This window comes from Chenopodium album, chromosome 19 (assembly GCF_948465745.1).
Source record: "Chenopodium album chromosome 19, dcCheAlbu1.1, whole genome shotgun sequence".
In the NCBI taxonomy this organism is placed as follows: domain Eukaryota; kingdom Viridiplantae; phylum Streptophyta; class Magnoliopsida; order Caryophyllales; family Amaranthaceae; genus Chenopodium; species Chenopodium album.
In genome coordinates, this window is record NC_137852.1 from 13,452,321 (window position 1) to 13,478,379 (window position 26,059).

The 26,059-nt window shown below is 34.4% G+C and overlaps 2 protein-coding genes across 2 annotated transcripts; one reads left to right on the plus strand and one right to left on the minus strand.

Moving 5' to 3' along the window:
• Nucleotides 1–5,127: 5,127 nt before the first annotated feature.
• On the plus strand, nucleotides 5,128–13,875 carry LOC145596168 (two-component response regulator-like PRR73). Its single transcript, XM_081652589.1, has 10 exons — nucleotides 5,128–5,346; nucleotides 5,438–5,493; nucleotides 5,856–6,351; nucleotides 8,166–8,327; nucleotides 8,462–8,595; nucleotides 8,871–9,032; nucleotides 11,570–11,750; nucleotides 11,833–12,286; nucleotides 12,427–13,162; nucleotides 13,446–13,875. Exons 3-10 carry the CDS (start codon nucleotides 5,994–5,996, stop codon nucleotides 13,548–13,550), a joined length of 2,292 nt encoding a protein of 763 aa, XP_081508715.1. The 5' UTR covers nucleotides 5,128–5,346; nucleotides 5,438–5,493; nucleotides 5,856–5,993; the 3' UTR covers nucleotides 13,551–13,875.
• Nucleotides 13,876–19,097: 5,222 nt separating this feature from the next.
• On the minus strand, nucleotides 19,098–24,056 carry LOC145594760 (elongator complex protein 6-like). The gene is made up of 5 exons (XM_081651094.1): nucleotides 23,739–24,056; nucleotides 22,960–23,032; nucleotides 21,307–21,518; nucleotides 19,887–20,033; nucleotides 19,098–19,596 (listed from the first exon to the last, which is right to left on the minus strand). Exons 1-5 carry the CDS (start codon nucleotides 23,973–23,975, stop codon nucleotides 19,474–19,476), a joined length of 792 nt encoding a protein of 263 aa, XP_081507220.1. The 5' UTR covers nucleotides 23,976–24,056; the 3' UTR covers nucleotides 19,098–19,473.
• Nucleotides 24,057–26,059: the final 2,003 nt, after the last annotated feature.

The following is a 26,059-nucleotide window of genomic DNA, read 5'->3' on the forward strand; positions in this document are numbered from 1 at the left end:
CCCCACTAAATCATATTATAAGTTTTTTTAGAAAAAAAAATAAAATTAAAACTTAAAACATATTATAATATTGGTAAGGGCCTACACTTTTTGTCAAAATGAGGCTCAAAGTTTAGTATCTACGTTAGCAACTTTCTTTTGGAGTTGCTAAGTTTAGATACCAATTTATCGGTATCCTTTGCAAAAAATACTTCATCTCTCTCTTTCCTATAGAAATTCCCTCAAGTCTTATCATTGGAGATGGTCTAATAGGTCAAATATAAGTAAATCACAAAGTGTATAGTATGGAGTATTTGGAAAAAGGTATTTATATCAATTAGAGCTTGTGTTGGGGTAATTCACATACCACTACATTGTTACTTGCATCGTTTGATGAAGCATGTTATAGATGATGTGAAACACAAAATAATATGTGTATGGTCTAACATCTTTAAATAAATAGTTACCTAAGATTTTGATCCAATTAAAAGTAGCATTTTGTAAGGTAATTTATTGTATAATAGCCATTCTTCCATTTATCTAAGAGTAGGGTTTTGAAAAAAATTACTCGAAGATATTAGATCCTATGTCTAAATTCATTTATTGATAATTCATAGACCATCTGGTTACACAAAGCTAAGAGGACTTCTAGGTTTAACTTTTGTCAAGTTAACTCTATACTTACTAATTACTCTTACTCATATAATTAAAAAGGCTCGTATATATGTGAATTCATTGTTATACATAACCCAGTTTCGCTAATTGAATACATTTCCTTATCCTTTTCCATGGTAAAAATAAAATTCGATGAAAGGAATGAATTGCCTAAACATGTTGCTTGCAAATACACTCTAAGTTCGCAATAGACATAAAATTCTCAATAAAATCATTGATCATGCTAATAAAATTATAGAAGTAAAATGTATCCATGTAAGATAGGGTAGATGCAATGGTCTAGATGCTCGGGCAGGTGGTGTGGACTGTGGATCGGAGTTAGTTTTGGCCATATAGATGATATAAATAAGGAAGGGAGAGGAGACAATGAAGGGTTTATCTGAATGCGACATTGGGTCTAGAAATTTTTTTCACTTGATTAATTTTCGATCTAATTCTAGTAAAATAAAAGAAATACATATTCAAATACTAGACGAATCAATAATTTCCCAGAATTTTTGGAATCAACCTATTTCTGGATAGGAAATGGAAAAGAGATCCAAAGTACTTTGATTTATTACACTTAATGAAAGTATATCTTAAGGTGCAAGATCTAGTAATCGAATTTGAATTGCTGAATATTCAAATTTTAATTTCTAAAATCGAATTTGTGAAAGTTCTAATAAAATTATAAAAAGAAATACTATTAATTAAATAAATTCGATTGATTGATGCGAGTTGGTTTTCTGTTATGATAAATTGAAGAAACAATAGCCGGTCCAATAGATGCTTCAGTTGCTGCAATGGCTATAGCAAAAATTGAGAAAATGCTTCCTTTTAATTGGCGATCATCAAAAAAATCTAAAAATGTTACAAAATTTTGATTAACTGCATTCAATATAAGTTCAAGACACATAAGAGCTCGAACCAAATTGCGGCTCGTGACTAATCCATAAATCTCGATAGAAAACAAAAAAGCACTCAAAACAAGTACATGCTTGAGTATCATTGACCAACCCCTTATGAATCATGATTTATTTCAGGGAAAAATCACGTCTATACGAGTAATTTTAACTTATTAATTTTTTAAACAGAGATTACTTATAAACTTTATATTTTTTTATATTTTATTTATTTATTTTTTTTTTTTTTTTTTTTTTTTTTTTTTGTGAAACAAGATTACTTATAACTTTGCATGTACAAGATAATTGACAACACCTAATAATCTAATTTTTATTTACTCAAATAAATTATCCTCTTTGTTTACATTTATCATATAAATGTTTTAAGTTCCGTTCGTATATGCAATAACCTTCGCAATTCATGTTATTTATTTTGAAATTATGTTAATTATAAATTTGACTTAAAACATACTAATAATATTGCGCCTTGGTAACGAAATTAATTATGACCCAAAACTTGAATGAATCCAACCATTTGAGTACCATTTTTTTAAAAAAAAAAATTATATATATAAAGAATTTTATGAATTCAATTCCTCTAAAATGTTTTGTAGCAACATTAAATTGAAGCAGAACAAAGTTATACGAATTACAGAGTATTATACTCCCTCCGTCCCTTTTCAAAAAAAAAAAAAAAATACTCCCTCCGTCCCTTTTTTACATTCCTGTTTGTAAAATTACATGGGAATTAAGGACTAAGAATGAAACAAATAACAATAAAACAAAACACAATGGGAAGTACAAAACATTAGATGATAGCTTAATATTTAATGATTCCATGTCATCAATCCTTTGCAAAAAAAAAAAAAATAGAAAAAAAAAGACCAATAACATGCTCCTATTGGAAAATAAAGAACCAATCATATTCATCTAAATTTAGACACAAGGATTCTAAAGGAGGATTGAGAAAATAAGAGTGAGAATAGGAAAGTAAGAGTGAGAATATAAGATTGAGTATTAGTTACAAACCAAAAAAGAGAGATAATTTAGGATATTTGGAAATAAAATACTTACTAAAAAAGGAAAGGAGTAATGTAATTTTGAATTATCCAAAAACGAAACTAGGAATGTAAAAAAGGGGCGGAGGGAGTACTTTTTTTTTTGAGTGAATACGGAGTATTATACTTTTGTGCCTAGAAAGGTTTTTATTACAATGAATTATTATTTTATCCTGTAAATAATACCTGCATGGTACAAATTCTTAAATGGACCTGGTTCACACTAATTTATTGTGGACCACTAACATTAAAGAAACTATGGTTGTTTTATTAATAAAAAAAAGTCACTATAATAAAATGAAGGTCACTATATTGAAAATAAAAGTCATTTTGGTAATATATAGGCTATAAGAGGTTAATTTTTTTAATGAAATATTTTATAAGGTTAATATTAATAATAAAGGGTACTATGTTAAAATTAGGGTCATAACGTAGTACTTCAAGCTCACAATAGTATTAAACGTTATACAACTTTTAATAAAGGTTACTATGTTAAAAGTAAGGTTACTATGTTAAAAATAAAGGTCACTATGTTCAATATAATGTCAGTTGCGTGTGTATAAACCTCGGGTCCACAATAAAGTCAATAATATTATTGTGAACCAGGTCCACACAAGTATTTCTGACCATCATGGTACTATTAATAACATAAGAATTAAAAGAAAGGGAGAGAAAAATCATGAAGAGAGTTATATATAACCTAGACACAATTTTATTATCTCATGCACGGTTTTACACCCTTTTACATAAGGTGTCAATTTAAATATTCAGGTCCGGTTCGCTCGAATCGGATAAAATTTTTATACTTGAATAATTCTAAATTAGTGTGTTCATGTGAGTTAAAATATGAATTGAATTTTTTTCGAATCTATACTAATCTATTAAAAGGCGTTTATAAAAACGTCCATGCACCACGTAGGCTCTTCCAATTTACGCCACGTCACTTCACTAACAATTCATGACGCCACGGCAACTCACAAGCACTTGATGACACCACGTCACCTATCAAACATCGATCACAACATGACACATCATCACTAAATATAAAAAAAATATGTAGATAAGAGGATTCGAACCCCGAACCACTTACAACAAAATTGACTATTTAGCCATCTAAGCTAATTATCAAACATGTTATAAATATGAAAAATAAATATATATAGCAGTATAAACCACATGGTTTAATTATTTTTTAAAAAACACATATTCATTTAAAGAAAATTAAATCATAAATTACAATCTATAACTTTATACTAAAGGCAAAACCAGAATGACACATGTCATTTCCTGGTTAAAAATTTTCCCTCCAAAAGTTTTCTTTTTTTATTTTTTTATCTTTTTGGCCAAAGCTTCTTAGAAAAGTTTTTAATACAAACTATACAATAATAATTCACTTCCTATTTGATAAGTATATCTTATTTATTTATTTATATATGCAATAATAGGTTTTCAATCTATAACTTTGTAATGTAATTCATAGTTATTTTTATTAGTCATGCATATATTTTTCTCTCTGTTTTCTTTGGTGTGATAATTTTTATTTTTTTTTGTAACTACCGAACTTTCATCATATTTTGCAATTAGGTATAATTTTTTTTATAATTAAATAGTAGTCTTAAACTAATGATAAGTATTAAAAATTACCGTGCATGGCACGGGACTTAACCTAGTGTATATTAATGATCAATTAGTTTCATGTAATAATCCGGGGCATCGCCTGGGCCCAAAAACTAGTTGATTTTGAAACGGGTCAAGTTTTGATATCTCTACTCTAATTACATGCTCTTGTTTAACTCGGATATAGAATGGATACCTTCGCCACCTAAAAGTTGAAGTGTAAAGACTTAAAAAAAAAAAAAAAAAAAAAAAAAAAAAAAAAAAAAAAAAACTCTCACATTGATCCCTTCCCAAGTTGGCAAGTACCCACGCTTTTACCCCATGGGTCATGGCCCCACTATTTTGATGCTGACGTGGAGGTAGGGGGCCGTAAAAGGGGCCAAAAATAAAGCAAAAGGGTAAAATGGTCAACAAAAATTATAAAGAAAAAGCATCTCACTGGTCACCTTTTTGTCCCCAAAAAATAATTAGAAAAATAAGAAAATATAAAAAGATTTTACAACAAAACAAAATACTACCTCCGTTACATATTATTTGCAACGATTTGACATAAAGTAGAGAGGAAAAATGTCTAATCGTTGCACATAATATGTAACGGAGGTAGTATAAAAAGATTTACAACAAACCTTTAACTCTCTCCATAAGACGCCACGTGTCGTAGATCTGATTCACCAAGATCAATTTAGATCCTCTTCTCAACTCTTCTTAGAGTAGAGCTTTAGATCTCAATTTCCAAATCAGCAAAGTTATCCTACGTGTCATCCTACCTGGCATCCCATTTTACCCCACACTCCTCCACGTCATCAATTATTATTTTTAAAAAATATTTTTTTATTTATTTTCAATATTAATAAACATTTTTCAATATATATACTATCTTCTGATCTGCTTCTTTGGTAGTATACTTCTCCTTCTTTTACAGGACACCCATTCATTCATTATTATTATAAAATATTCAAAAAGATATATAAAAAAAAAAATCGAGTCTAGTTCAAGTTCGAGTTTTTATTATAAAGATTAAAACTTTGGGTATTTTCCAAACAAGTAAATATAATTTCCCTCTATTTTATTATTTTATTATATCACTTTAGCTGTCTGAAATTTGTAGAAGAGCGAAGAACAAGAACCCTAAACTGGTTTGTGATTTTTTTCTCTAATGAATAAAGATTCAATTTTTAGTTTGATTTGGGGTTTTTTTTTTTGATGGGTTGTTGGAATTTTCTGCAGGTTTTGTAGGTATGGATTCATCTTGCTGAGCTGAGCTTAACAGGGGTTTTTAGATGGTATGTCATTTCTTTGATTTCGCTTTCGAAATTATGTAAAGCAGTTATTGTTTGATGATTTTGTGCTGTTTTATGTGGGATTTTTATTATTTATGTAAGTTTTGGTTCAGAGAAGTTGATTTTTGTGGAGGGTTTGTGTCTGTATGTTTTTTTGAAGCATTTGATTTTTTAATTGTTGTTGGGAAATTAGGAATTTGGATATGTTTTTATAAGGGATTTGTTGTGGTTAATTAAAATCTAAATTGGATTTGGATTCTGATTGACTTTGTGAGTTTGGAGAAGGGAATCAGTGTTGTTTTTGTGGATATGTTGTAAGGGTGTGTATGATGATATTAACTTCGCCTTTTTGACCATCTAAATAGGGGTAATTGAAGGGATTTTTCGTATGTCGAAGGTGTGTTCTGTTCGAAGATGCAGGGGTTGTTTTATAAACATGTTGGATTAAAGTTGGAGAATGGATTCTTTAGCATAATTGTAATTGATCATTTTGAGTCTGGTTGATGAGGTTCATTCAAAAAAATGAAAATGGTTACGGCGGAGTTAAGGTGGTGGCAGAGCTGAATCAATATAAAGAAGCTGAGAAAAGAGAAGGTAGGGGTGGGGTTGCAGGTGAAGGGCAGGGACTTTCCGAGGAGGATGAATTGAGAATTATCGATGATGGTGAGGATGTAAACAGCAGGCGTTCTTTGAGTTCTGTTCAGCTTCCTGTGGTGACTCACAGGTCTCAATCACAAGTTCAAGGGCGAGTTCGTTGGGACAAGTTTCTTCCTGTTGGTAACCCCAAGGTTTTGCTTGTAGAAAGTGATGACTCAACTCGTCATGTTGTTACTGCTTTGCTACGGAACTGTAGCTATGAGGGTGAGGTTCTACACTCCAATTTAAAGGGCTTTTGGCTGCATAAATTTTGATTTATTTGAACTAGATGTTGTCACTTTTAAAATTTCATGCATTGTTCATGCGTTGGGTCTTTTATTTTCTTATTTTCTTATTTCCTTGTAACTTTAATACTCCAAAATTTTGCTCCTCCTACGGTGTTGATTAGCTTATCCAATATATTTGTTGTAAGTCTGCAAATTTAAGTAGATAGATGAAAGTTGGATTGGGAAGATATCTTGTAGAACTATGGTCGATAATGTTCGAATCAAAAGGCATGGCCGCATGGGAATCAGCCTCCAACATAATTAAATTTAATTTAATTAAAGGAATAAAGGGAGCTCAAAATATCATCATATGTCCTGGCCTAACTATCCTAGAATTATTATTATAACTTTATTTTAATATTCTCAAATATACATATAGGGTTTTTGTTTTTTTTTTGCTTTAAAAAAATTTATTTTATGAATTTGTTGCCTTAAAGTAAAAGCTATTTAGTTCCTATATCTAGGGTTTATTTTTATTCATTTTTTTTTTTGTTTACCATTATCATGTTGTATATCATTTAATGAAGCCTAAAAGTTAGGGTGGGGAAAGAATAAGGGTAAGAATTATATAATTTACAAGGAAAACGAGATTGGAAGAAATCTAGGGTATTGATTCTAGAGGAAAGTCCAGGGCTAAATAGGACCTTGTATACCGAAATTTAAATGATTAATCTGAATTTTTAGTGTTAATTGTCAAAAGTTACAAACCCTTGCAATGGATTAAAGGAGTATAATTTAGTTTGATTTGTCAGAATATAAGTTTAGTACAATTTAGAACTTGTATCATAAAAAGTATGAACTTTTTTGTCCTATTTATTATGGTATGTGGTACCATAGTATCACACAAATGCCTTAAACAAGGTTCCCAACTAGCGTGAAGGGTAAGAAGTTCAGAATTACATATCCTCAGCTGTACAGTGACACTTGTACTGTTCTGCTTCTTAAGACATAACTGCGAGTCTGACCCTCCACCCCATGTTATTTATATCGTCATTGTGTTTCGCTTTCTCCATCCTTCTTTTGGAGGGCGCTGGAGGGCAGGGGGATGGGGTGCTGGGGTTAGCTAAAGGATTGTCAAAGATGCAGACTTTTGGCTTGTACATGCTATTTGTGGATAAGCCCTGTTACATAACAGGATAGTCTGATGGGGGATGTGGGACAGCCTATAAGGTATGAGTATTGACTATTGATAAGATTGACATAGGACTTAGCAATGAAGGTGGATCCTTAACACAATAAGCACTTTTTTTCGTATTTTGTAATTTGGGCATTGGTTGTGTATTATTTTCTTACTGGCAGAGGTTTGCAGAACTGGGTTTGGAAATCTTGTCTTTGCCTCTAAATACATTCTGCTCAATTTGTACCTTTTTAGCTGGTTTTGTTTGATCTTTCTTCACAATCAAGCTTTCAATGGCTATTGTTGTTTCCTCAATTAGGAAATTCATATTATTGATTTCATGGTTAGTTTAGGGAGAAAGAAACTGTGTCTATTGCTACATGCAATTGCTGAAGAATATTATAAGATTTAAGTTACTAGTTCTCTGCGAATGCAAGGCTCTCAGAAAGGCTTGTATATGGTTCTTTTACCAATTACATTGATTGTCTTGTAGTGAAGTAGTGCTTGGATTCGAATATATTTGTAATTTTAGATTTTGATTTCACTAAAAAAAAAAGTAAAGTAAATTCACTATGTGTGTTTTTCTACTCCTTTATTTTCATTTGCTGATGAACTTATGGTTTGAACTTTTGCAGTCACAGCAGTGTCAAGTGGTATAGAAGCATGGAAAATCTTAGAAGATTTAAACAATCAGATTGACCTAGTCTTGACTGAGGTTGTCACGTCTGGACTATCCGGTATTGGTCTTCTGTCCAAGATAATGAGTCACACAAGCTGCCATAATACTCCAGTAATTAGTAAGTCCTAGTTACTTGTAGTCTATGTTGTATATTCTATATTTGATTTGTGCTTTTCTGATCTTTCTGTGTGTATATTTTGTTCTTTCTTTATTTAGTTTTAGATGTTTAATCGTTCATTCTTTTGTTTGCAGTGATGTCATCTCTTGATTCAATGGGTTTAGTCGTTAGATGCTTGTCCAAGGGTGCTGCTGACTTTCTGATGAAGCCGATAAGGAAAAATGAGCTTAAAAACCTTTGGCAGCATATATGGAGGAGGTGCCACTATGTAAGTAATTTTTAATCTTCCCAGCTCGCTGTGAACTTGATGTCATATTGGTTGACATAACATTTATTCATCTTTTGGAGGCTGTAACAAAAATGGAAATATAAAACTTTGCATGATGGTTACTGCCTTTCTGTTTTTAATGTAGAATAAACTTTCAGCTGAATACATCCTTTTTTTCTCCTATAAAAAATTGATATGTTCCAAATATATTTTGTTATCAGTATGTATTGGTGTTGCTTTCATTAATTTGTTTCATTTTTTTGTTCTTTTCTTAGTCTAGTGGTAGTGGGGGTGAAAGCTTCATACGAAATGAAAAATCTATAGGAGCCAAATGTGCCGAAGAGTCAAACGATGACACTGGCAGTGATGATGAAGATGACAACAGAAGTATTGGCTTACAAGCTAGAAATGGAAGCGACAACGGGAGTGGTACTCAGGTAACATGACCTCTAATATTAAAGTAAATTAACACAGTCAAATTATCTGTGAATAATGTGATTAATTTTGATGGTGGTTGCTTGTAAATCTCTGAAGATTAAATGAGAATCTTTATGGATTTTTTGGCACTTGATTTACTTATGACTTTGGTGTGTGTTTAATTTATGCTACATGTTTTTCTAGATTCAAGTATGTTTGTAAATAGATTGAGCTATGTGTGTTTGGAAGTTAGCTGCATTTTCCTCTCCTTGCTTCTGTGTTTGTGATACTATGCTGTAGTAATTGTTAATTATGCTAATATATTGAAACAGACAGAATTTGTGATATTTTGTTGGATTCTAGTGGCTGTCTACTTCCCTCTCTATTGTTGTTTTGTTACTGAAGTGCTTCATGCTTCAGCCTCAATGATCTCAGGCTTTAGCATTAGTAGCTGATAGGCAGTCTGCATTTTGTATTGTACTGGTCTCATTTGAATGTCATTTCAATATTTACTAGGAAGCTATGGTTATACTTCCTCTATTTCTTAAAATTGCAACGGTTTGACTTTTACACTATACACATATTAACTTTGACAACATGTTTTAATAATTATAAATTAATAAGATAATAGAATAAATGTCATTTTGTACTCTTTAAAATGTTGTTGGATTAGTCTAAGTGTAATTTTTAAAATCACAATATGTTAAAATCATTACTAATGGTCAAAGTTGTGTGTTGGCAAACATGATAGTCCAACTGTTGCAACTTTAAGGGAATAGAGGAAGTACATACTTAGTAAGCGGATGATATTAATCCTAATTTCCCTGTTATCTATGTTACTCAGACATGGTTACAAGTGTTGGGTGGGTACATATGCAAGTGTCAGACACACATCAGGGTATAAAAAATTCAGACACAGGGACACTGTCCATAAGAGTATAGGACACAGGTGAGGGGACACAGCACTCATGAAATATTTTCTTGATCTAGAATACTTTGTGCATGTACTTTTCATGTAGTAAATATATAGACACATTTCAGATTGATTTGTTTTTGCTAATTCTTGTTATAATTACAATCTCAGGCATATTTATAAGCATATATCGCATGCTTTCTCCTCTTTCCCTCCCCTTGACATGTTCTCTCTATACATGTATTACAAGATGGTTGAAGTGTGTGGTTGGAAGTGTTGGGTACCATAGGTACTTGGGACAATATGAATGAGCACCATTTTCCAATGTATTTTCCAAAGTTTGTGTAGAACTTTCAATTTGGGGCTGAAGCTTGTGCCGAACAGAGTTTCAAAAATATTTGTCTTTGGAAGTTCAACTGGTAAATTCTAATAATAGAAATTAGATTTTTACATACCTTGGTTGGAAATTCTTTCAGACTCGATCTTTTATCTTCTGGCTGATGCCTGTAGGTAAAACCTGGCAAATTGTTGCATGTGTAACTTATTCAATCTATTGAAAACCCTTTCATTCTAGCAGTGTACTGATAGGATTCACAGGAAGCTTATGTAGGCTGAAGTAGACATGCAAGTTACCCCATAGCTTGCTAGCTCTGCCTATCTGTACGATTGCCTTTTATCTTTCCTTTAGGTCCCGAGGATCTACGATTTTGTCCATTAAGAAATATTAGTTATTAATCCGGCAACAGGTGCCTAAGGATAAGCAATTTCCTGTTTCATCTGAGAATTGTTGACAGGCCTATCTGCTTTCTATTCTTCATCTCAAATTAAATTTTTCGTTGGTTTTTGCCTTAGCTTAAACGAGGATTATTGAGATTCTTTTTTCATGTCCCCTCAATTCTTAGGATGTACACTTAAGTGATATAAGGCTGGTCATCTGTGAAGCTGATGGTTGTCTTCATTGTATATTTGAGTAATTTGACCTGAGAGTGAGGGATAGCTCAGTTGGTTAGAGCTTCCCTCTTGGTTCCGGGGATCTTGGGATCGATTCTCATCACCTGCCCTTGTGACTCTATAAATACCCAAAATAAATTGTATGTTTGGCTTGAAGTTCCACATTCTTGGGTTTTGTTTCATTGGCATGTTTGACTTAAGCGGTGTATTGGCTTGAACTTCCTTTGTAATGGGTGAACTCACTTGTTGCTTATGTAATCATTAAACCTATCCTTTGAAAGGTTTTCTCATTCATTATAACAGCTTGTTTTGTATGGTTTCCTAGAGTTTCCTGTCTTTGTTCTTTTGACTCTGAGTGGAATTGGTGTGCTTTGCTTAAATACAAGCTGGCTTATTTTTCCTTTGCATTTTATGTGTTTGCTTGGTCTTTATGTAAATCATTATCCATTACTTGTATGTCTCTGCCTTCAAAACCAATTATATTGCAGTGCAAGAATATGGATTTATCATTATCCATAACATCATTGTCTCACATGTTTTGTGCACTTCACACACATTTTAGTTTATAGTCTCAATATGCTTATGTTTGTTGTGCTTATTAATTGGTGCTAGCCTGTTAGAAGTTACCAACCTTATTGTCTTCTTTCCTTTTTTTTTCTAAATTTTCCCCTCTCATTTTGTTGTGTCAATTAGAGTTCATGGACAAAAAGGGCTGCAGAAGTTGACAGCCCCCAACGGCCATCAGCTTGGGACCAAGGAACTGATCCACCTGATAGCACTTGTGCTCAGGTTATTTATCCAATGCCTGAGGCATATGCCAGCAGCTGGATGCCTGGAGCCATGCAAGAGCATGATGGACAGGATAATCAACTTGGTATATTTCTACTGCATTTGCTAAAAGTTAATATACTGTGTGAATTTGAACCATCCAATGACCTAGTGTCCACCTATATCAGACAATGTCCTGATGGGAAAAGACTTGGAGATTGGTGTGCCTAGAAATACAGATTCTCCGCTTAATGGTCCAAACAGAAAGTTGACCCTATCAACTACTGCTGAGAAATTCCAAACTTCACAGTTAGACCTGAACCTGAAAAATGATGGTCAGAATTTCGATGAGGAAAATCTAGAGATTAACAATGAAAATCCTAAAGGTGAACGAAATAATCAGGCTATGAACTTGCCTGGAGAAGCCATCACCAATGAAGAACATCTTAGAGGAAATTTAGTATCTGATGCACCACCTGTTATTTCTGAAATATCCAAAAACAAAGACAAAGTCATGAACTATGACGAGGACTTGCCTTCCCTTGAGCTCAGTCTGAAGAGGGTGGGTGATGTTGCAGACGCAAGTACTAATGTCTTGGACCAGAATATCCTCAGGCATTCACAGCTTTCAGCCTTCACCAGGTAATGTGTGTTATAGAAGTTGGAATTTGAAATTCAATATATTTTGATCAGTACAAGTGAACTCTGGGCGTGGCACACCTGCCTATCTCGCATATTAATACAAATTTATGGACAACGTTTAATTTATGAATTTATTGTAGGTACAATACAGGATCAACTGGTAACCAGGGTCAAACTGGTAATGTTGGTAGTTGCTCTCCACCAAATAACAGTTCAGAAGCAGCAAAGCAATCCAATTCTGACGCTCCTAACCAAATTTCGAATAGCAGCAGTAACAACAATAACATGGGCTCTACTACAAATAGATCTTTCACAAAGCCTGTTCTGGCCACTGATAAAACACCTGCAAAATCAACAGTCCATGGTTCTCAACAATCATCTGTGTTTCAGCCAGTGCAAAGTGGTAAGACCACTGGTGGACCATTAAATACTGCTCTACTGCAAGATAATGAGATGGGTGATCAAAAGAAGCAACACCACCATGACTATCATCATCATAATTTCCATAGTGTACAGCAACTACAGAAGGTTCCACCTCAAGATGATACGTCGAAAAGCACCCTACAATGTGGGTCCTCCTCAAACGCTTCTAGAGTGCCAACTGAAGCAAATGTTACCAATGGCAGTTTAAATGGGAGTGCCAGCGGAAGTAATCATGGGAGTAATGGAAGTAGTGCTGTTGTAAATGCTGAAGGCTCAAACAAGGTCAATGATAGTGGGATAACTGCAAAGGATGGTGTTGATAATGGAAGTGGTAGTGGTAGTGGAAGTGGAAGTGGTAGTGGTGTTGGTGTAGATCAAAACCGATCAGCACAACGAGAAGCTGCCTTGAATAAATTTCGACTGAAGCGCAAAGAAAGATGCTTTGACAAAAAGGTAACACTACTAATTAATGTCCATCGTATTTATACTTGGACGTCTATTATGGTCATGCCGTTTGTTTTAAAGCATCATATTCAAAGCTGAATTTTAGAATTATAAATAGTACGCATATATGAAGAGCGTATTGTAGGGCTCACATTGTTTATATATTCATGCAACAACTATATTAAGACATGAATATTAGTTTTCTGGTTTGGAATTTGTACTTACATTTACCAGAAGCCTGCTATCATTACTCAGCAACAGCATTTTGATTAGTGCTTTCTTATGACATTAGGTGCGATATCAAAGCAGAAAGAAGTTGGCAGATGAAAGACCCCGGGTTCGTGGACAATTTGTGCGCCAAGAGCGAGAAACCAAAGGAAAGTTTGCTGAGAGCTAACACGACTCATTACAGAAGCCGCAGGCGAGATCATTTACGCCCATATTAGTGTTAGCTGTCCAGATATGTAAAAGATTTCAATTTGCCTTATTTTTTTTTTCTTTTTTTTCTTTTTTAAATTTACGACTGCATGAGGTGCGAAATACTGTCAAACCTCATTGATTCTGCTTCGTCTAGACTGTAGGAAGACCTGTTTTCCTTTGTGTTTTCATGGTTCCTATTTTGAGCTGTGTTCACTACTTTTTAACATGGTAGCCCCCAGGGTTGCCTCTGGAAATAAGCTTCTCCTTAAAGGTGTGCTGCTTTAACTTGTTTTGGTGTCAAATCTTCTGATTTCTGACAAATTTTCAAGCTTTCATGGATTGCCTTTTATGGGATCTTTCTACGACGCGATCCCCAGTAATACTGTCGATGGGTTTTACAGCGAAAGGTTATCTTAAACGGAAAAGATTCATGTTGAGTGATGAGACTACAGGTTGTACAAACAGAACTGTATATAAAGATAATCAAGGGCTCTGAGCTTCAGGCCTTCAGGCGAAGTTAAACTGTCAGTACTCCTAAGAGGGATTCTGCAGACTCATACAAAATGAGCAAATCTGGGTTTTCATAATCTTCAAATCACTCCATATGCTCTAAAAAACTAAAAATCATATATACATAATCCTTCAACTGCATCGTTTCTTCTTCTTCTTTTTTTTTTTTCTTTTCATATAATTTTCCGGTGTGTCATTCTTCAATCAAGAGATCGATAGACTTATGCCTCAAATTTTCATCTACTGTATACTCTGTAATTTATTTTTATTTTTTCGGTAAGAAGAGGGCCTTGATCGGACCTCAATGCTCAAGGTTTTTTTGTTCTAGTTTTGCAGGCAAGCATATGTAAGTGAGGGGAAAGGATAAGAGATCCTTACTAATGTAAGTGAGGGGAAAGGATAAGAGATCCTCACCTTCAAGGGTTCAAATTATCAAGCAACAAAAGATACTTCTACATCCATTTTTCGTCTACCAAATAACTTTTATTTCATAGTGTTTGATGCACATCTTTGATACTATCTTGAGATAAAGGAAAGGGAAGTGAGGGAAGGGAAGGGAAGGGAAGGGAAGGGGAGGGAGAAGGTGACCTTTCATTTTCCTTACAAATATGTTCAACAATGGAGATATTTGGTTTATTAAATGGGGAAGAAAAATGAAACCTTCCAATCCCCTCCCCTTCCTTCCTTGCATTTTATATCCAACAAAGGATGATGAATCCCTTTTTTTCTTACTATACACTATAGTCATACCTATACTCAATCCTACTAATGGCCTGTTCTCTTCAATTTAATTTCAGTTCAGTTCAATTTAGCTCCAATCAGTTCAGCTAATTAGTTCAGTCCAGTTCCTAATTTCCTTCTCACATAAACAATTCATTTAAGCTCTGTTCAATTCAGTTCCGTTCAGTTCAGCTCCAATCAATTCATTTCAGTTTAGTTCAGCTCAATTCAATAAATCAGAACAGGTCCTAAGTGAGTCCGCTTATACCCACTTCCCTTCCCAAATAACATTCCACTCAAGCCATATGAATACAAAGTCTGTACTAAAAAAAATAATTGCGACTAGTATAGTGATAGTATATACCTCATAATACTAAGATTTACCTAAATGGTTGCAACACTTGCAAGTGTGCACGACTTGAAATTTGAGGATATCGTTAAGCATGAAATTGCTCTAGTGTTCGCCAATCCGCCCAAACTGAAGGTTATGAAGGCCTAAAGGAAATTTTAGCCGTATAATTGTACTTTTTTTTAAGGACAATGTAAAGAGTTGTATAGATATCGATGTAGACATAATTCAATATCACAGGTATTGGTTATCACTCTCTTAGATTTACCAGTTAAGTTTGTTCACTCTTATACAATTGACATGACACTTTTTCTTCTACCTTGTTTGAAAGAGAAGTTGTAAACAAGTAGAACTACAACATTAAAATGATCTCAAATAAAGATTTATACAAAACACATGATTAAGGAACTAGGTTCTCATAACTCCTTAGCTTTACAAAAGGTGATAGTTATGTTCTTTTACATTTTCAAAGTTTAAAACCCATGTTTTGCTCAGAGTCGCACAAAATTGCTTGTAGGACTATTAAATAGGAGCCTTGACTAAAATTTGTTGCTTCAAGAATGAGACAAACAATAATTCGTTATTTTAAAAAGTCAAATATGAAAAAATCAGGTACTTGTAATACATTTGTTTCTATTATTTGTTCTTAGCATCTAATATTCTCCCGGAAATTTAGGCAATTGGAGAGAAAGTGTGGTGAAGAATGTGTAATAAGTAAGAGAGGGAGAGAGTAAAAAGGTGGGTGAGTGTAAGAAAAATGCGAATGTAAGAGAAAATAAGGTGTAAATATTGTGACTTTGTGAGGTAGGAGATTTGACAAAAATGAATGGAAAAAAATAGTACTACCTCCGTTACAGGTTAAGTGCAACGATTAGATATTTTCCCTCTCTACTTTATGTCAAATCGTTGCACATAACCTGTAACGGAGGTAGTATAAGAAAAGTAAATAAACAAACTAATGGGAAAATTAAACAATCAAAGCAATGATTTAATGGTCATTAGTAATTTGGGTTACAACGTGTTGCATTGTAAACTTCGTGAAAAATATCACGGTATCTAATCGCATATAGGCTCCACTCAATTTCTTTAGTCCTTTCTCTTTACAATTTTTGTCATAAATCCACCTAATGATAAAACGTACAAGGAATTCTAATGTACTAAATGACGGTTCTAAATTTCTAATGGGTTTTAACAATTTTAAGGATGCCTACCCGGTTCATCGGAGCTTAGCTCCGACTACATTCGGATCCGACTCGGTAGCACACTTGGCTTATGGTAGGTGAGTCTTCCAACAAGAGTTTCTACATACGGCGAGGCTCAAACCCGAGACCTCCCTTAAGCGACATCAAGTTGCTTACTGCCAACAACTCTTGTTGGTTAATGGGATTTAACAATGGCTTCTCTTGAATGGGCAAAGTTCTGAATATGGTCACAAAAATCTAACATGTAAATAGGATTTTGAATTGTAATATTTTTATGGGGTTGTCAATAAAACACCTTTTAGCTTATACTACGTACATTTCATTCGCTGATTTAGATGAGACTTAATCACATATCTACACATTTATAACTTTCAATTATAATGATATCAAAATTTTTGTCTAAGTAACAAATTTTATAATTTCATGGTTTCTTAGAAATTTTATTTTATTTTATTTTCTTTTTTTTTTGTTTTTTTTTTATAGGGAGGATGCCTACAAGAAGACTATACTAGTGGAGACTTGTAGACTTGTAACATAATATTTCGTATGTTGTTATGTACATATATACGAGGTTTGGTCTACCAAACTTTTGTTTATATATATTGTTGCTTTTGTGATAAGATAAATGATTATCCTTCTTTTACAAGAACAAAATATACCAATAACTAAACTCCATAAGTTAATAATAAAGCTTACATCAAACAAACTTGATGGGTAGAGTAAAAGGATTTCTCTTCTATTGTGAAAATGAAAGAGTAGTTTAAAAGAGAGATTATAATTAGTTTACCGTAAACGCACCAAAACCACATTTTTAAAAGAGAGATTATAGTTAGTTTTTAAAGTGAATTTGAAAGAGTAGTTTAAAAGAGAGACAAACATTGCCTAGCTTCTCAGCAAACTTCAACCATGCATATTTTCTATTACATAACTAACTAACTAACAATGGTGTTTACTCATTTCTTATGCTACCATACCATTATTGTAGTATGCTTCTTAAAATATTCTCTCTTTCGCCCCGTTTATAATCTCTCTAGCCCATTAATGACGAAGTTCAAAACTTTGGAGTGCTTTTATCCCAAAATTACCTTCCTATATAGTCAAAATTCATAAATATCAAAACGGCCTTTACACACATAATCTTTCGGACTTGAAAGATTTGATCTCTCGGAGTGTTTTATCATTGCTCCACATCAATCCACCAAGACGGTACCTACAACATGGGAGGTAGAGATGGTCATGTTTTGCTAGGATTAGTGTTTTTTATAATAGGCCTTTGGCATCACTACAATCATCTAAAAATCCATGCTACTTTAAAATGCTTTAAATCCTATACTTGGTTTCCTTCATCATTCTTAAGGTATTTGGAACTTTACTTGATCCTTGGTGGATGCTCTATATTCATCTTCATGGAGCTCCATAGCTCGCCATTCGATCATAATGGAGCAATCCTAGCCACTCATCTCCACCATATTGAGCATACTTTCATAGCCATGGCATTCTCCTTCCACGCTCTCTTTGCTATCATGCTTGACAAAATTAGGCCTAGCACCAAGGCTCATGTCAATATGAGCCATTTCCTCGCAACCATGGCCTTCGCCCAAGAGCTTCTTCTCTTTCATTTCCACACAACGGATCATGTAGGGCTAGAGGGCCAATACCATTTGCTCCAACAACTAGCAGTTATGGTGTGCTTACTTTCCACTCTTCTAAGCATTTGGTTGCCTAAGAGCTTCATGTTGTGCTACATTAGGTCACTAGGTATAATATTTCAAGGAATTTGGCTCATTGTCATGGGATTCATGCTATGGACTCCGGATTTCGCTCCCAAAGGTTGCTCAATGAAGTTGGGTCATTATGGTCGGCATGTGATTAAGTGTGATGAACACGAATCATTGCATCGCGGTAAGGCGTTGGTTAACATCTTGTTTAGTTGTTTTTTCATTGGTATGATGGTTTTTGGTGTGGGTTCTTATTTGGTTATGAACAAAATTTATGGTTCATATAAAATCATGGAGGAAAATGATGATGAGGAATTGACATGTGAAATGGAAGACAGGCAAAAATTTCTTTACAAAAACAGGGTTTTACCAATTGATTTGGAAGAATTGTAGATATATTACCTGTATTTGTAAATTAAAATGATATGGTTACAATTGTATTTATTCATTTATGTAAATATCACTGTAATTTCATGCTTACTACTGAAAATTCTTTGTTGTATTTATACCTTGTTTTCTCTTGGACCTTGTCCTTAACTGATCCAAACTTTCTAATTGGGTCATTAAGATTAAGTTATGTTTGAGTTAAATGCAAATCTACATTTGGTTTGGGTTCAGAATTTCTTTATGGTTCAATTAGAACATGTAAATACATTGATTGAACGGATGTTTATGGAAAAAAATCAATGTTATAATGTGGTGAAAAGAGGTCCGGTGGACCGGTGGTGGTGGTGAAGGGGCAGGTATTACGTAAGGAGAAGGGGTTCGAGGAGGCAGCTAAATCTTAGTCCATCCCCGTTCATGACTTGAGTTAATGAGGTCTTTTCTCTCTCATGTCTATCTTTGGCAGTTCACCTGAAGGAAAAACATACATGGGGATCTTAATGTATAGTATTTTCCAATACAAAGTGAAGCTTTGGCAGTTCACTTTGTATTTTCCAAATACAAAGTGAAGCTCTTATTGAGGAACATTACTACATTAGTGATAGAATTTATGCATTAACATAAAAAATTAAAAACTTGCAACTTTAAAAACGAATGATGTATTAAATAGAATATTTGGTGTTACTCATACAGTCCAAAAAATGTATATTCTCTTTTGGTTGTCTGAACACAAAACACTTGTTACTGAACTAGATCTGTAATCAAAACTGTGGACATGATTTGTTGCTCTAATTGCTTTATAACTTAAATCTCTTGTTTAGTGAAAATAAGTTGATTAGTTAAGACCCCACAGGGGAAATTTCATACATTCTGTTACAAGGATTAAATGGGAAGTAAACAATTCATAAATCCCATTAACCAAATTTATACTCCAAGGCTCCAAATCCTCAGCATTCTATTGTTCTCACACCAATGAGATGAATACTTAATTGTATGGCGGCACCAAGGTCTCTATCCTCACGCCCTAGTCCCTGGATAAAAGCAGTCGATACCATTCTCCTTGAGTTTAAAGTGGAAATTTTGTACCTTGTTTGTTGAATTCCTTGACTCGTCAAGCATTCCTTTGTTCAGTATAGTCAACTGCAAGTTGCAGAGCAAAATTTAGAGAGGAGATTCAAATTTCTGCGTGGCCATTATGCCAATCGCTACATTTGCCTAGCAACTTCCTATAACAGCTTCATATAAGAGATTTGGCAAAGAAATCTTGCACCACCCCATTATGCCAAAACTTATGCATGAGAATCTAACAAAGTAACAAGCAGCTTATAATCTCATAAGTTTGCCAAAGATTGCGAAGTATAAGATGATACAGATTACAGAACATTAAAATTTAGCATAACTAACAGACATACTGAAATTTGCCCAAATACCTGTCCATGGACATCGGTTGCCAGACCAGTTGCCAATGGTTCAACTTTAATCAATATGTTAGCTAGGTACTCCATCTGTACAATGGGTGTTGAACTTTCCTCTCCAAGATAGATATCCTCATGGTTAAGGATCACAAGGGAACATCCCTGGAGAAAGGCGAATGAGAAGATCAAAACATACTTTAGTGAGAACCTGGATTGCATGTAATTGTGCAAGACATCAAACTCATAATTGAATGAAATTATCTTAAATTTTCAAAAATATCTTTACTTCAATATGAGTCAACAGGTGCAGGACATGCCTGTTGCAGGTGCACAATGGATAATCTTTTATTTAAAGAGGGCATGAGCGTATCAACTTTCTCTACATCGTAATCCAAGACCTATATTATATTTTTCATCTTACTTTTCGAGTTTTATTATAAATTAATTAGTACTTCTTCCATTCCAAATCATTAAAACATGAATTGTTTTACACTTCCCAACACAACTTAATTGATTAATATCTTTAATGGTCCATAAGTAAAAGTTATTTTTTTTTTTTAAAAAAAAAATGATATTTATGGAACAGAGGAAGTACAAAATTTCCAAATTTATGTTCTTCCATTTATCAACATTGTAGTTGTATAATTTTAGTCAATCGACTCTCTTTATTCTCATTTGCGTTCTCCTCAATCTAGGTAATGCAACCTCAAATGTCCAAAATAAAGACACCAAGATTAGTATGATGCAATGCACCCACCACCACCTATCACTATCACGTACAAGAGAAGGTCTAGACAGCAAGGACAGCAGGGGCAGAACCACAACAACAGCCCTCCCCCTACTACATGATCAAGCAACGGCTTCTTACAGAGGTGCAGCAGGACAGCTTTGGAGTATTAGCTAGTTTACCATGGTAACTCAGTAGAAGACAAGTAATAGTAAAGTTAGTAATTAAGGCTTGTCGCCAACTCTTGTAATGTAGTGGTAGTATACATAGTAGTTGTCCCTAAGGCAGTAGGCATTCAGAAAATTGTATGCAAATTCATGGAGAGTCATGGCCTAAAGCCATTGTTATCTTTCGCAAGCCTTGAGCTTTATTAATCCAACCGTACAACCTTCCGACCAGTTTATTGTGTGAAACCACACTAGTTTTTTTCATATGAAGCCCAAAAGTATAATACCATATAGTACTTGACCATCTCTTATATTTTTCCAGGTCACAGGCCTGCAGCACTTATGAGTTATGACTAGCAGGTACAAAGGTTAACACTGTACCAGAATGGGAACTGAACTAATCTAGTTGGAAGTTGGAACTAATTCACAAAGCCAATATGCTACCTTCCAGCATGCACTAAAATAAGCATTCTCTCTCTTTAAGTTGTGAGGGGAAGCAAAAACAACAATGCATGGACCAAGAAAAAACGTGTCAACTTACAAATTCTGAAGTTAAAGTGTAACAATATCGCAGAAAGTCTAAGCTGTGATTGAAAGAGCCCTTGGCAGCAACCTCGATTAGGGAGAAATCATCAAGCATAATAGTGATACTTTTACTGTTTCCATTATTGGAAATAATGTCTTCTACAACTTTTTGGATTTTCCCGTAAAACTCGATCAGCCCACCAGACTGTATGTTTCCCATGCCCTGGTCTGGATACAAACATAAATCAGAAAAGAGAGAAAAAGAATGATAAGAAAGAAGCATTTTCAAGAACTTCTAAGGGTATAAATTATAGATGGTCCTAATATGTCTCAACCTGATAAAGGCCTATACATCCAGAAATAGATACTTCAGTGTAAAAGTTGAGTACAAGCCAAAGTCTACAATCAATCTACTCTGGCCATTTAGGATCAATCATCAAAATATCTACATGAGTTTTTAACAACATGAGTTTAGTCAAGTCCTAAGCCTCCTGTTCCTATTTAAGTCTTGTCCACATACCAAGCCCCATGCCATAACTCAAGACTAGTGCAAATTATATATTTCCAATACATTAGTTCATAAAATCTCGAGGGGAACTAATCAATAATTGCAGCAGATTTAGATACTTCAAAAGCTAGTATAACTACCATGCCGTAAAACAAAAAACTGAAAATTCGTCAATGGACAATCAAATAACCCATCTTAACTCAAGAGTCTTGAGAATTTCTGCAAGGAGTCAGCCCAATCAGCCCAGGCCTGTGATCACTTACGCTCGTAGAAAGGCCAAGAGTGATCCAGTTGCAACTAGAATGACGAGGTGGAATGCAGTTATAAAATTTGTTAGAGATTTCGGGGTAATTAAGTAAATTGTGATTAGTTTATTATTCTCTCTTAGCGGAAGGAAGTTTGTTAGAATCTTGTAATAAATAGAGAAGTTGTAAGTGGGATGAATTATGCAAATTTAGTGAGAAGTAAAGACTGGGAGAGAATCCTTCCTCTTGAAAGGAGCTGTATTGTTGGTTACTCTGATCATCAATAAAACTATCATTAGCGCTAATTTTTCTGATTTTCTGTTTAGATTAACCTGCTTCCTAGCAATCTCTTAAATTAGCAGGTTCGCAAAGCAAATCAAAAGGACAATCTCCCCCTCTAAAATTTTACTATTCCAACTTTCTTCCATGAACTGTTTTCTCCTCATCACTTTCTCCTATATCACTAACACGTCTTTAAAAAAATGCATACAAAGGGATTATCTTCTGGAAATAGGAAAAGTATCATTACTAACTGAAAAGGTTATACTATTCACTCATTTCCAGTGAGTGACAATAGATGTTACATTTCAAATAATAATGCCAATCTATTCTCTCCTATATTACACTTTTTGGAACCTTAACATATCCATCAATATAAATACCAGATTTTCAGTGCATGAACCTAGTTCTCCTTATCTAATTTCCTAAGTGACTCTAATACATTATTATTTATAAACATAAATATAAAGGATCAAGGGCCTAAAAAACATAAAGAAAAAACAGATATCTTCTGACACCATGCAAGGTACAAATGGAATTAACAAGGTGTAGGATAGATTGCAAACTTAGTTAAAATGATCGATAAAAAAAAAATTAAAAAAAAAAAAAAAACCAAGCGTAGATGTGAAAATCTCACCGGTGCATCCTAGCATAAGCGTGTCAAAGAAGAAAAACCTTCCACTCTCGTGGTGAGCAGCCAAATTACAACCCTGTTACAGCTCCAAATATCAATATCCAACATTCACAAACAGAATCAGTCATTAAATAAAGCGAAAAGATGAATGCATTAGCCATTCGGAAAGGGGAAGGAATAGCTATGTTGTTATCATTTCATCCAATCAAGCATGAAACGAAAAGCAAAGCAAGAAGAAACAATGACTACCCCTATGGAAATACAAGTCATCATATATAATTTCATCTGATGTAAGTCTCGATTGCTTGTCCATTGAAATACAAAAATTTCTCCTTCATTCATCAAAGAAGCACATAAAATCATTATCAAAACTTTCTTCTCTAGTCTAGTCTAGCTTGAAATTGTTTATTCTAAGATACAAGTAGCTTAGCAAATTCCAAATAGAGACCAATCTGACCATAACTTTGCATTTTCTTCAAACTTATATAAATCATCTTAATTCATTTTAATACAAACACCAAAACCCACAATTTATAGCAGGAAAATTGAAATAATTCCCAGAATATAACAAACTAACAACTTATCAGTAAAAACCCTAATTAATTTTCACACTCCATAAATGTTCAAATTCAAGCTATACCACAATGTAAACCAGAAATTTAAATCCTACAATCATCAAAGTGCTAAAAATTAAACAAAACAATTGAACAATGAAAACCCAGAATGCAATTAACAAGAAGCAACGAATAAATTGACAATAGCAAGAACAAAAAGGGCATTACCAGTTTTCTGAGAATGCGATCAAAGTGAGAGAAAGGATGAGTAAGAGAGACGAAGATGACAGAAGCAGAAGAAGAGAGAGAACGCTTGAGGATGTGATTGATGACGAAAGCGCCGCTAGTTTCGACGCAATCTTCAATCAACACACAACTGCTACTGGGTAGTGAGGAAGAAGATGAAGATGAGTTGTCATGGAAGATTCCAAGAGCTTCATCAAGTAGATTTGAACTTCTCTCCATTGTTGCAATTTTCAAGCTCTTTTTTCACCTTTTGTTTTTGGGATGTCAAATGACATGGTTCATAGTTTTTCAAATTTTATACCGTATTGTTTGTTTTTTTTTGTACTTTGATTCTAATTACCTGACTCGTTATTTTTAGGGTGCTAATTGAGTTGAGCACCTCGCAAACAACTACTACTCGATTCGGTCAGCGCTCGGCCAAAACTCGATTCGAGTTAGCTAGACTCGAGCTACCTCAACTCGACTCGAGATGTTAACGAGTTAACCATTGGTTTGAATTTCGGGATGTCGTTGGCATTGAACTTCTGCGGAAGAAGGTCCTTATCCACCGAGACCCCATGCGAACTTTCCTGAATGAGCTCCATTTGTTATTGTCTTGCAGGGTCGTTAATTTGAAGAGTTAAACCCTTCAACATCTCAGCCAGGTTAGCCACATGTCCTTTAACCTCATTGAGTTTTTCTTGACTTGCCATTATCTTCTTAGCTTTCCTCTTCCTACCAATTGGCTTATCAAAAAGTAAGACTTGAATGAAAGTGTTGTCCTTGATTAGACGCCCTTCCTTTCTTGACCACGTGCTGTAAATTAAACCATATTCGTTTTAATGACTCGACTCAAATTGACTTTGATTTTACGGTTTTAAAAGAAAAAAAGAAAAGCAAAAATAGGGTGCATATTTTTGGGAATGGGTTCAAACAAGTGGTTAATTGGAGGATTAATATCCGACTTACCCCCCTAAAAAAAATGATGGAAAACACGCATTCAAGACTCTATAGATATGGTCATGGTGTGACAAACATGTTAAGTGTGTGCTTTATAAGTGTGTGTAAGTGACATGCTTTGACTCTCGTGTGTGACCATGGGACTAAGTGCCTAGACTCAATTATAGACTTAAACATGGTTTAAACCATTAATAAACTGGTTAAACTGATTAGTAGACTGTTTAATTAGACTCGTCGTGATGACTCGAGTAAGAAACTAGACTGTCGCCAGAACAACAGAATTGTCGCCACTGTTTAAAGCCTGTCGCCAAACGACAGGGTTGTCGCCAGGTGACAGACAATAAACAGAGGAGCCACAACCTAGATTTTTACGCCATTGCTGGAACATTAATCTGGACTGTTTCCAGTAATTTCACTCTAAGGGGACGTGCCTAAAGTAGTGCTAAGTCAGATTAATTAATTTATTAGCCTTTACTTAGTCAAATTAATTAATCAATTAGAAAAAGTCCTTTTTAGTCATTAATCAGTTTATTAAGACTTAAATAATACAAGTCAAATAAACGGTTAGCACATATAGAGTATGCACAAGCAAAGATGCACAAGTAGTTCAAATAGTCACAATATGATGCAATGAGTTTGCAACCTAACCATGGCTCTAGTTCTCTAAAGTTCAAGGATATAGGTTAGTCAAAGAGGGTCCATGGTTATGAGTACGGATGCATCGCGCGGAAGCCTTACCTTTGGAAGGGTTGGCGCGTATGGATGGGACCCCGCAAGTTAAAAACTTGCTTCTACGGTTTGGTGGATTCACAAACTCGGATGTACCCGTCGTTTCTAGGAGCATTCGATTGGGTAGATGGAGCGTGAACCCCCAGAGGGTTATGGCCATATGTAGAACACATATGGGTTTCAGAAAAGTGAGAAAAACTCAATCCGGAAGTAGAATCGAGCCAACAGTACTAGAAATGGTCAAAACAAGAAGGCAGAGTTCTGGCTCGGTATTGGAAGAACTTGGCGCCAGACCACAGGGACTGTCGCCGCAAAAGAACCTCTGTCTCCAAGCGACAGAACTGTCTCTAGGCGACAGAAGCTCTTTACAGGCGACAAGCCCTGTTTTCTAGACGCTAGTTCCTACATGCCTTGGCAAGTATCTGTGTTCTTAGAATTTTCCACATTTCGCAGTATTATTTCGATTCTAGTTGTGAAAGATATTTCTCAAATTTCCTACATGTAAAATCCTATGTTTTTTACTCATTTCGGATGGTGTATCCAATGAGGACCTTTTTTATGCATAGGACAATAATGTTAATCAAAATTACGCACATGAAATACTTAGAACTTTTCGATTCTCATCCGCTCATTCT

Excerpts from the sequence above, each read along its gene's own strand:
- LOC145594760 (XM_081651094.1), bottom strand. The coding sequence starts at position 23,975 with ATGGAGAGAAGTTCAAATCTACTTGATGAAGCTCTTGGAATCTTCCAT. Across the intron at positions 21,519-22,959 it reads GCTTATGCTAGGATGCACCG|ACCAGGGCATGGGAAACATA; the intron begins GTGAGATTTTCA and ends GTTTGTATCCAG. Across the intron at positions 20,034-21,306 it reads ACACTTTAACTTCAGAATTT|GGATGTTCCCTTGTGATCCT; the intron begins GTAAGTTGACAC and ends GCCTTTCTCCAG.
- LOC145596168 (XM_081652589.1), top strand. The coding sequence starts at position 5,994 with ATGAGGTTCATTCAAAAAAATGAAAATGGTTACGGCGGAGTTAAGGTG. Across the intron at positions 9,033-11,569 it reads ACAACGGGAGTGGTACTCAG|AGTTCATGGACAAAAAGGGC; the intron begins GTAACATGACCT and ends TGTGTCAATTAG. Across the intron at positions 11,751-11,832 it reads TGGACAGGATAATCAACTTG|ACAATGTCCTGATGGGAAAA; the intron begins GTATATTTCTAC and ends CACCTATATCAG.